This window comes from Amphiura filiformis, chromosome 16, assembly GCF_039555335.1.
Source record: "Amphiura filiformis chromosome 16, Afil_fr2py, whole genome shotgun sequence".
In the NCBI taxonomy this organism is placed as follows: Eukaryota; Metazoa; Echinodermata; class Ophiuroidea; order Amphilepidida; family Amphiuridae; genus Amphiura; species Amphiura filiformis.
The window spans coordinates 62,489,522-62,501,803 of NC_092643.1; the positions used below are offsets into that span (position 1 = coordinate 62,489,522).

Below are 12,282 nucleotides of genomic sequence, written 5' to 3' on the forward strand. Positions count from 1 at the left end.
GCCTGTCTGTTTTAGTATCGTTGTCATTTCCATCTGGTGTCGTATCAGTTCCACTGGCACCCAACCATTCTGCTGTTCAGTGTTTGTTCCCATCTCCATAAAATGAGCAGATCTTATTCAATGGGCCTTTATCATCTCCATTTTATAGTTTTGTGACCAGATTCCCGGGGGGGGGTACTCAAGTTTGGTTTTGGTAGGGACGTGCCGCTGAGATTTTGGAAGTGGACCCATAAATATACCAATTTTTCAAGAAATTCAGACCCATTGATATACCAAAACTCAAAATTTTCGGCCGAATTTAACCAAAATTGTCTTAGATTTTACAAATTTTCCCAAAATTTTGGGAAAATTTTGAAAATTTTGGCTAGATTAAGGAAAAATTGGGCTGTTTTCCGGAAAAAAATTTAGAAAATTTTGAAAAAGGACCCATTCATATACCAAAATAGGCTTTGAAAAGGGGGTCATTGATATACCAGAAGGCTGAAAATGCTACCCATGTTTGCGTGCACGCCCCGTATGGTCATTTGTACTGAGTACCCCCCGGCCAGATTCACAGCCTCATCCCCCCCCCCCATTTTACCCCATCAAATGCAGATTGAGATATCAGGTGAAAGCTGATATCTTTCAACCCTCCTGAAATTTGAGACCTTTAATATGTTTCAGTTAGCAAGTATGAACAAAAACATTGTAGTCAGTGGCATAGCAAGGGAAGAACCATTGGGCGGAGTATCCCCCCATCAGAGCAATGTTTCGGGGATAAAAAGGGGGACGCCAAAAAGTAAAGTGCCATTAAAATGACTCAAAATTTGACAAATAGTGATGAAAATATGGCCCCCCACACACTAAAATCCTGGCTATGCAGCTGATTGTAGTTTGGTAGTTACCACCCCGGAGATCCTGCACTGTTTTATGGGCCACTGTGATACACATTTGTGCTTAAAGAATCAACACTACTGGAGCAATTTAACTCAAAACTATGAATGTTTGGGACTGGGTATCTCAATGTACGAAATATCAATTGTGTTATAATTGGATCACCCACCTTTAAATATCATAAACCTCATAAAATCTTTAGAATTGCAAATTCATATGCATTGGTAATAAAATGAGAGTAATTTACTTGTTTATTTTGCTTTACCGGGAGTGCTTTCAAAGAAATTCCTCATAATCAGCCAATTTTGTTAGTTCTGTTGTTAGCAATTCCAAGAAACACCAGAGCTAACAACATCTGCTGATGATGAGGAAGTTCCTTGAAAGCACTCTTTAGTTTAAGTGAAATTTATAAATAGGGATAACCATCAAACTTTCATGTTGCCCCTATTGCTACAAAAGATTGTTGTCTGGATAGAACTCATCAATAGAAGTATTTTGGTGATTAAATGGTCAAAATCGGTCAAAAACTTTTCGAATTATGAATTTTCAAAGTTTCCCATTCTGACCGGTCATTGGAACGAAATAAAATGACAAGGTCCAAAAATATCAATTGGGAGCAAAATTGGCATAAGCATATATTTACCTTTATATATTTCTTTATTTTAACATATATGCAAACATGAAACAAGCATATTGTGAAAGTATCAAAGGGTTTCTTATGAAATGGCACTTTACTAGTCAATGGCATAAATTATTTTTTCACACCGAGGCATTGAAATCATGCATTTAGCGAACATTTGCCAAAAATCATCCAAGATGGCCGATATGGCACAAAATCAAAATTGCACTAAGTCCAGGTAAACTTTTTTTCACAACCAAAAATTTCGATGTTATTGGGTTTAATATGACCAATTAGTAGGTGTATGCAAATTAAATATTAAGTTTCATTGAAGGTCATTGACTCATTCACAACAATAGCGGTTATCCACTTCACTCATCATGCTCATGTGTGACTTCTAACAAAAGGTGCTGGTTTCCGTAGTATTCCCCATACATACAGCAAGTTGTAGATGGTATGGGCCTAAATATAAGAAAACGTTTAGGGTTGAAATCAGGTGAAAAATACATCAAATGAGCACGAAACTTCACATTTATGTTCAGAAAGGTGTCTTCTTAGCATGATTCGAAAGGAGTATGGAAATTCCAAAGGGAAACTGGTGATTTAATTTGTAACTCGAGATCTACTTGTTCAATATTTTAACCTTTTTACAGAGGGTGTGATAGAGGTATTACTGGCAACTCTGCCAAATTTCAGCTCAGGCCACGTTTTTCACCTGAAATTATTGACATGAATATTTTGTGCCATTCTTGAGCAGTGCTGAACTCAGCCACTGGTAATTAAGCGCACTGTGGCGATGGACCAATTTTGACTCGCACTTACAGGAAAATGAAATAAGTTATGTTGCTGTAATTTGCAAGATAGTTACAAAATATAATTGGCATTAACTTCCCCAATTTTTACAGAAAAATATTGAAAAATAAAAGAATGAGATCAATTTAGCAATGTCTGTGCAAGCAGTGCACAGTTGAGCTCCCTGCATGTCTATGGGAGTGTTCTAATCAAGTTGATGGTTCATTGGTCATCCCTATTATAAACAAGTAGTGTTGAAGTCTAATTTCAAATTACTCTCATCTCATTAAATTTGTTGTCTTGCTTGAAGATCTCAATTTGTCATCTGCATCACATACTGTCATATCTCAAATGGTTGCCTTGTGTGACTTCCTTTTATTAGTGTCATCTAATTGTGATGAGATACACTGTAAAATTAACTTTATATGTTAATTTAGAGGTATTATCACAACACCACAATATCATGTCCAATAATAAAAGAAAGAAGCATGCTGAAATATTGAATAACAATATGAAATACAACAATGATAATAAAAATCCCACAAGGCAGCTTTTTGAGATACAGCACAGGTGGTGTATGACGTGCAGTCCCTAAATTCAGTAAATTTTCATCGTCAACCGTGTAATTGAATGGGATTATTTTGAAATTTTAAAACGCTTGAAATATCACAAACAAATAGGCCTATGTTGATAAATAATATAAATACAAGCTAAAACCGTTGGGGTTCGATAATGAACCCCACAAAACTAACAGTATATGGAAAATGCCATACGGCCGAAGCGGTTTCACGAGTTGTTGCCGGCTCGATCATGTCATCCGCCCGCCTGATACAGCAGTATGCATTGCTTGCATTATTTGTTTCTGTATTTCATTGCATAACATCAAACTAATCAAATTATACAATTTGCCACCAATACACGGAAACAGGTCACCCTAAGCTGATATGTTTCTTACCTCAACAAAAGAGGGTTTCACACTTTCCCATGCTAGTCAAAATGCAAAAGCAAATTAGAAAAAAGAATGTGAAATTTTGTTATCACAGTCAGCAAGATGAACTTGTGCTATATTCAATAGAAATTAGTCCCTGCTATGTGGCATTACATGTTGTTAAATTGTGATTATGAAGTTTTAGCTAGTGTCACCAATGTTGGACCAGTATGACGTTAAAATTTTTGTAAACGTGTGTCAATTTTTACAATTTTTGTTCAGGCCTGTAAAAATCGACGAGGGCCCATAGACATTCAGGCTTAATGGATCCGAATGACACTTTGATTCATTTGTAAAGGGACCTCATCTCACAACCCTCGGAGAGGACCCAAATATATAATTCTATGTATATATGTGTCTGAATGTATAACAAGTACTGATAAGCATCTTCCAATAATTTAGATGGAGACTGTCTGTGTATAGGGTAAAAGAAGCAACTCCTTCCCATCAACAGATTGTTTCACAGTTCGCTAAGATGAAATTAAGGTTCCTATGTCTAACCAAGCCTTGAAATAAGCGGTAGCTGGGAGCAAATTTGCTCTCGTAAAAGCCACCAATTGCTCCTGGTCCTTGTAAAATTCACATGAACCAGGAGCAATTTTAAAAACAAATTGCTCCTGGTTCCAGTTTTGCACTTATGCAGTAGTGCTGGTATTGTATGCAGAAAAGGATTACTATTTGAAAATTGCTCCTATTTCTTCAGCAATTGCTCCTGGTTCTTGTAAAATCACAGTGAACCAGGAGCAATGTTCAAAAACAAATTGCTCCTGGTTCCAGTCGGCTTGTGTCTAACATGAACTAAGGTTCGCTATGTGGAATATGAAATGAGGTTCACTATGTCGAATTTAGCCCCAACCATAAACCTAGTCCTAACCCAGCTCATTTCATATTCAACATAGCAGACCTTAGTTCATGTTAGACATAGTGAACCTTAATTTCATCTTCATATTCAACATAGCAAACGTCATCAACATAGCGAATCTTATTTTTTCGACACAGCAGCAAACCTTTGACATGGCGGGTACACAGGTGACACCCAAGAGTGGATCGTGCCTGCGAACCCTTCCCGCACCTCGGGAGAGGAACCCAGCTGTGTATAATGTAGCCATATATGTAAACTACTACATGAATTGATATGTCTGGTGTGTGACACTCCAAATAAATCATATTGCTAATTAGACAGATGGCTTTGTTACTCTCTTACACGCACTCATCATAACTGCTATTATAGGGTGGTTCAAATTGAGGTGAACTCAGTGTATGTCTGTGTGCTTGTACACTAGATATCTGAGAGCCTAAACTTGAGAACTTTTCCTGGGTCCTCAGAAGTAACTTTAATCCTAATTTTTAATTTTAGGCCGAGGGACTGCATCTCAAACTCAGGATTTAGCATTGTCCTCATCCATCATCTTATCTATCGTACATAAAAGTAAGCTTATGTATTTTCTCATGCATACTTTGCACCATGTACCTCACATGTATTAATTATTTTATTGCATATTAGTATGTTGTTTGTATTTTATGGTGTACTTTGGCCAGACAAGCTTTCCGTGTGTTTTCATGATGACACAATTGGATCATGCTGGATACTTGCACCTGCAGTTGGGTCCAGTGGCGGCACCAGGATTTTTTTTTCGGGGGCATGGGGTGGGGCAAAGTTATTTTGGGGGGGGGCAAAATCAACAAATTTTGTTAACTGTATTAACTTACTGGAGGCTTTTTTTGGCGAATGGGAAGAAAAGAAGGAAGGAAGGAAGAGAAAAGACACATGACCAGAGATAGCATGCCAGAGTGTTATACCTTGGCAGCCCAAGCTTTTTTGCCCATATGGATCCATATTAGATCAGAAATAATTGGTGAAAATACAATAATATCTGTATTTGATCAGATTGTTCATTTGGTTATTATAATCACACTTCACACTAAAAAAAGACTGTTTTGTACCATGTCATGATTTTGATAATTTAAATCTAAAAATAAAACACCAACACACTTTTTGAAAGAAAGTACAAATGGGGGAAGTACAATGGCTGTTTTAAGTGATCTATTGTTACAAGATAGGTCAAGCATAATTAGAATAGTACAGTCCTCCCCAGTACAAGGAGATGAATAGAAATGACATCACTATGAGCTAAAATAATCTCATACCCATGACATAGTTAAATGGGTCTCATTCACTAAGCATAGCTCAAATTTTGACCTCAAGTTGTGGAGTATGAGTTTCTGTGCCCAACATAGTCAAAGGTCATTCTATGCATGTAGATGCCTATTGGGGTTAGAGAACTGTGTACTGACAGTGAGCATGTGATATCCTAGTACATTACATAAAGTACACGCTCTAAATGCTTCTTATTGTTACGGAGAAGAAATGTGCTCGAAAAATATTGTTAAGAAATTCTCTTGCTTTGATATTGAATTTTATTGAAAATTCTTTATTAAATTTTGTATTTGCCATCATGTCTGCTTTTGACTAATATACATGTTTTTCTCTTTTAGGAGTTGTTTAGATGGTTTGGAAATAAAGTCGGCCTTGAATGAGGCTAGACATGTTCACATTCAGAAAATTGAATTAGAATTGTTAAAAATGTAATGCATTGTGTGACAATGTTTGTGTTGTCTGACTATGGGAACACTAATTGGTGCAAAATTCTGAATCTATGTGTATTGTGGGTGGGTGGGTGGGTTGTGGTTGGATGGATGTGAATTTTTATTAAAGCTTTTGTTTTTGTTTCTTTGGGTTTTTTCAAGAGAAATACCACAATAATTTTGTGGGAATTAAAAAAAAAAGTATCCTGTTTTGCCAAATGAAACATAACCTATTCATAATCCTTATTTAATGGGGGAAAAGGCTGAGAAACAAAAACATGCAATTTTACATGTTTTCTTACAATTGCAATCACAAAATTCAAAGATTTGACAAAAGCCAAAGCATTCAGGATCTTCAAAAGTATAGCCTAAAATAGACCTATTACTCTTAACATTACCCTTGTTTCCAAAATCCAAAAATTTATCAAATATTAAAATTGGAATCAGTAGGAACAGAAAGCGTACAGTGAACACATTCCAGGAAAATGTTTGTTCTAGCATTCTACATATCCGCAACGTCATAATTTTGTCTCCAAAATCCTATGTAAATGATTCGCAACGCTACACAGAAATTATGTTCGAACTCATAAAAAACTTTACACAATTTGACATAACTTTAGAAAATATTGGAATATTTTGATGATTTCTTGCTTTTGTGAAGGGCAACATGAGTAAATAGAAGTCAAACATTGTGCCAAGAGCGCAACACGCATGTAGTCAAAGGTAGTAAAAGATAATTTGATAACAATACCCATCAATAAGCTGTTTCCAGTCCCTTCCTATACAGTCCCTGCCTATTCGCTGATGTGTTGCATGTTAGTAATAAGCATTGGTTACTGGTTCAAGCCTGGGCTCATACACCTGTTCTGAACTATGATATGCCATTGTCTTTATGCTGTGAACATTTCGATCAGTGGTTCGTAACAAATAAAGCATGTGCATGTATGTATCTTGGGTTTGCGCTTTGTTTTTGCAGTATAGCTACTTGCAACGCAAAAATAAATGTAGTGCGAAAATTGCACATAGACAGTGTTACCGAAGATGTTATGTCTGTCCAGGGGAAGTTACTACAAGTACCAGGCAAGGGATGCTAGCTATTTTGAGCGCTGAACCCAACCTTAATTCTTGTTCAATTCACATCACCCCAGGCATTGAATTGCAAAATGACTCTGCACCAATAAACACATCATAGCACATAGGTATTGTATTCATTTAAATGCTATGTCATACTTTGTTTGTGAATTGGATCACTCATACCATGCATACATAAATAACCCTATAACATACTTTACATTCTGTGTGCTTCTTTAAGGGGACCGGCTTTGGGTTGTCAGTTTTAAAAAAACCTCCTGCTGGATGGAACCCAAAGTATAAATAATACACAAATTGTATCCATTTTTTATAAAACAAAGGAACAAACAAAAAGAACAAATAAAATGAAACAAAATAAAATGGCAATAAAGTACAAGAACATACAACACAATACTTGAGAAAGACAAAACTAACAAAATTCAGGAAAAAGCTAATAATTTTGTGAACAGTGAGATTGCAGATTTCTTTTTGGGCATATAATTATACTTATTACTATAAGTATAATTATTATCATTATTCTTATTCTTATTACATATTGTTATTTTACTGTCAGTAACGCCCAGCAAACAGAGATAACGTTTTAAACAAGTTATGGTCCTGTGTCACAACCTGGGGTACCTTTGTGTTACATAGTAAAAAAATGAAATGTTTCAAACATTTTACCTACACGTCTCATTTGAAGTGGTTCATCCTCCTGAGCATTTTGACACCTTTTTTATGGAAATCGGTTAAAAAATGAGAGAGTGCGAGCAAAAACAATCACAAAGTAGGTGGGATTTAACCCCACCTCTTTTTTCCACATTTACAATCATTCTGAGCAAGTATTAGTCTTTTAAAAGACCTTCTGTGTTTATTTACTTGGTTTAGATGTCTGGGAGTTCATTTAGACATTTGTTTACTAGATTCAAATTTTTAATGGGGGTTTTAGATCAAATTTACGATACGAATCCCTCCTCCTAATCCTCCTCCTCCTAATCCTCAACCACCCTTGGCACATTTCATGCCAACGTCATAAGAAAATAATTAAAATTATTTTAGAACAGGTTAAAAACATGAGTAATATAGAATAAATTAGCCTCAATTTAAGACCTAATTGAATCTTCTAAGTGAATCTTCTAAGGACCTAATTTTCAATTATGAGTCATGAATTTAAACAAGTAAACTAAGGGAGACACCTTATCCAAGTGTCGAGGAGCTTTAAATTACCTTTTACCAGCATTTTGGCACTTTTGCCAATTATTTCCATCTATGCTGGATTTTCTCCAAATGGGTACTATATTTTGTCCCATTTGGATGCTCCTACCTACAGTACTCTATATTTCATCCTTCTCTATTTTTTCATCCTTCTATCTGTCTACCTTCTCTACCTTGAAACTTCCTTTCGCAACACAGCTGGTTAGGAAAGGTGAGCCAAATTAGTTGGCTTGGTAGCTTGTTTTTTTTGTCTGGTGTTGTTTTTGGATTGGAGCTTTCGTCCTAAGTCTCGTAGAGGATGGGAGTTCTTATTCCACATACTAGGTTAAAGGCGCTGAATTCCAGTACTGATGGGTACATAAATCATATCACACTGGCGGTACAGGACACAGATCCCCAATGTGAAGGTGACAGCGTAACCCCACACGGGCATCAGGAAATGGGCGACGCTGTCAAATTAAATCCGGACTGTGGACTAAAAGGCTGTCCACAGACGGACAACGTCGTCCATTTCCTTTTGTCGGGTAAAAGCTAGTGTGGGTGCCAGCTTGTGTTGTGTCTATTCTTACCTCTTCCTCTTCATCTTTTCTTTTCTTACTGTCCCAATCATAGTGTTTAGTGTAGGATTGTGATCAGGGCATTAGGGCAGCAGCTTTTGCCATGTTTGATCTTGGTGGAAGAGCCTTCTGTAGTCATTTCATCTCTGCACAGAGGCCAACGGCTGGATCAGGCCCAGCAAGGCAGAGTACCCTCAAGCTTGGGTAAATGGCTTGCTGGATGGGAGGTCAGTAAACATTTTATGTCGAATGTCTTACCTACTGCTGAGCAGACCAAAATGGACATAGGAGTATCCACTGCTCTATACTTGTACTCCAAGAAAGGCAGGCACTGTTGCAGAGCAGTTGCCGGGAAGCAGAGAATAACCTTTGCCAAATTCTGGACACCAAGTATGTCCTCCATGCAGTGAGGTTTATATCCTCGTGCTGTATGGATGCTTTTTGATTTCCGTTGGGTGCTTCCTCAACCTCCGAAATGGGGCTGACTCCCCGTTCTGCATACATGTCGCGAAAAGTTATAATGCGAATAAACGGACTGACCAACGAGAACGACCAAATGTGCTCCCGTACCCGACTACGAATACGAATATGAACATCTGGCTAACAAATATCAGAGGCTTGAGAACTAACAAAGGACAACTGGAAGCGAGGATCCGGAATACTCCATCAGACTCTAAACCGGACATTATTCTCATTGATGAATCCAAGCTGGATTCCTCAGTGCCTGATGATAGTCACTTCATCTCACTAAATGGCTACTCCTGTATGCGAAGAGACAGAACTGATGACAGTGGTTGGGGTGGCTGCCTAATATACCATCGGAATGGTCTCCCTATAGTCAGGGAAACCCACCTAGAGCCCAAGAAGCATGAGCTGATGGTCTTTACTATCCTTACCAAGAGTGGCACCCTGCTCCTTTCACTTGTCTACTGTCCTCCAAAGAAGGCTATCGGACCCATAGACTGGTATGACAAACATCTGGATAGCCTCATCTCCAAGACCAAAGCTAACATCTGTGTTCTAGCTGGAGACTTTAACTGTCATCATCGCGAATGGCTGGCCAGTAGGTCTCCCACTGATGCAGAAGGGCAAGCAGCAGTCAACCTATGCTGTGCTCACGACCTCACCCAAATTGTTGACAAACCAACCCACAAACTTGGAAACCGCCTGGATCTCATTATCACGGATGCTCCAAACATGTTCTCTCCAATTACCATCGACCACGACATTGGCTCTTCAGACCATTACCTTGTCCAGACCATGTTGAAAGCTTCTCCACTCTCTGAAAATCCTCCTCCACGACGTGTCTGGCTCTACAAGAAAGCTAACTGGGATGCCTTGAGAAATGAGCTAGCTGGTGCACCCTGGGACCGTCTTCTCACAAAAGATGACCCTGAAGGGGCTTGCAGTAATGTCACCAACACAATCACTGATGCCATGCACCGATTCATACCACAGAAATCTGCACCCTCATTTGTCGACCATCCTGCGTGGTGGAATGAGTGCTGTGAAAAGGCTCTGGAGAGAAAGAACAAAACATGGAGAAGATGGAAAGCCCTGCAGTCTCCTGATGCTCGCCTTGATTATAACAGAGCAAGGAATGAGTACACCACAATATCCAGGAAGGCATGCTCTCTTCACAAAGCTAGGGTCAGAGGAAAGATGACAGACGAGCTCCAAACTGGTTCGAAATCTTGGTGGTGGACAGCACGCCGGTTGATGGATAAGGGTGGTAAATCGAAATCCCAGTCCTGAAATCTGACGGCCAGACTTTTATCACTGCAAGGAAAAGGCAGAGTGCTTCGCCTCCTTCTTCAGTGACAAGTCAACCATTACTGAAACTGAAAACAGCAAGCAATTCCCTCACCTTCCTCCGAGGGCGACCACCAAATGCTCCAGTGTGACTTTCTGGCCTAAGAAAGTAAGGCAACAGCTAACCAAACTGGATATCAACAAAGCGTCTGGGCCTGATGGGATTCCCGCTCTAGTTCTGAGAACTGCAGCTGCTGAACTGGCCACTCCTCTTGCACGGCTCTTCCAGCTCTGTTTCAACAGAGGACACATGCCAGCCCAATGGAAAGTTGCCGATGTGGTCCCATGTTTCAAGAAAGGGACAAACACTCTCCAAGCAACTACCGGCCCATCTCTCTCCTCCCTGTTCTCTCCAAGATCATGGAGAAGTTGGTCAACAAGGCTATGTGGAAACATCTCAACGAACAGAAGCTGATATCCAAACAGCAGTTTGGTTTCAGAGCTGGCCACTCAACATCAGATGCCCTCACTTATGTTTCCCAGCGTCTCACCAACACCTTGAACAACAGAGAAGAAGCTCGTGTTGTCTGCCTGGACATCAGCAAAGCATTCGACCGAGTCTGGCACCCTGGACTTCTGGAGAAACTCTCTGCTCTTGGCTTCTCTGGAAAGCTGTTAGCATGGTTAGCTGACTACCTCTCGAACCGCTCCATGAAGGTTATTCTGAATGGCAAATCGTCCAGTCTGAAGTGGATCAATGCTGGTGTCCCACAAGGATCCATCCTTGGTCCTCTCCTGTTTATAATATTCATAGATGACATCTCTCAGAGGCTGACAAATACTTCCATCTTGTATGCTGACGATGTTACCCTGATGACCTTTATCGAGTCCAGAGAGGACAGACAAGCTGCTGCTGCATCTCTCAACAAAGACCTACTAGAGATCGAAACATGGGCCTCTACATGGAATGTTCTTTTCGAGCAGCTAAATGCCAATCCATCACGGTTTCCAACCGCAGAGATTCTGCTGGCAATCATCCTAGCCTCCAATTCTTTGGTATAAAGCTCCCAGAGGCAGATAGTGTTGAACTCCTTGGTCTCACCCTCAGCAGAGATTTATCTTGGAATCCTGTTTTAACCAAGATGGCAAAGACAGCAGCCCAGCGCACTGGTCTCCTCCGTCGTGCTGCTCCCTACTTGGTGCCAGCTCAGAGAGCGATAATTTATAAGAGTATGGTGAGATCTAAGATGGAGTATGCTAGCACAGCATGGCATGGAGCAACTCCTACATCACTGTCAAAACTAGATGCAGTCCAGAGGCGTGCTGCTCGCATCATCGATCTCCCTGGAGAAGAACTTTCCTCTCTTCAAATTCAGCCTTTGGCTCACCGTAGAACAGTAGGTGCCACCACTATGTTCCATCGAATTTTCTACTGGAATGCCCCTGAATTACTATGCCAACTACTTCGGACCAGCTCCAGACTGACCCTCGCCTTCGCCGTTCAGTTAGATCTCACGACCTTGCAGTTCAAATTCCAAGATCTAACCTTGTTAGTCATGAGCGGTCTTTCATTCCATCTACAGCCCGCACATGGAATGCACTCCGCCTCACATTCCTGGAATTGCGAAAAGGAACAGCTTCAAAAAGGAGGTTAATAGCTATCTAGGCGCCAACCCGTCAGCTTTATTGCAACGATAACAGCTGTTAATGCCTTGATATGTCTTGACATAAAAAAAAAATAAAATAAAAAAAAGAAGGAATACTCAAGAGACAGTGTTTTGAAATCTCAACTGCACATCAAAATGTAACAAAACCACCTTTTGGGGTAC

The 12,282-nt window shown here is 39.6% G+C and overlaps 1 protein-coding gene across 1 annotated transcript; it reads left to right on the forward strand.

Annotated features, from left to right (window-relative positions):
- Nucleotides 1–9,289: 9,289 nt before the first annotated feature.
- Nucleotides 9,290–10,456, forward strand: LOC140172800 (uncharacterized). The gene has a single exon (XM_072195927.1). It carries the CDS (start codon nucleotides 9,290–9,292, stop codon nucleotides 10,454–10,456), a length of 1,167 nt encoding a protein of 388 aa, XP_072052028.1.
- The last annotated feature ends 1,826 nt before the right edge of the window (nucleotides 10,457–12,282 follow it).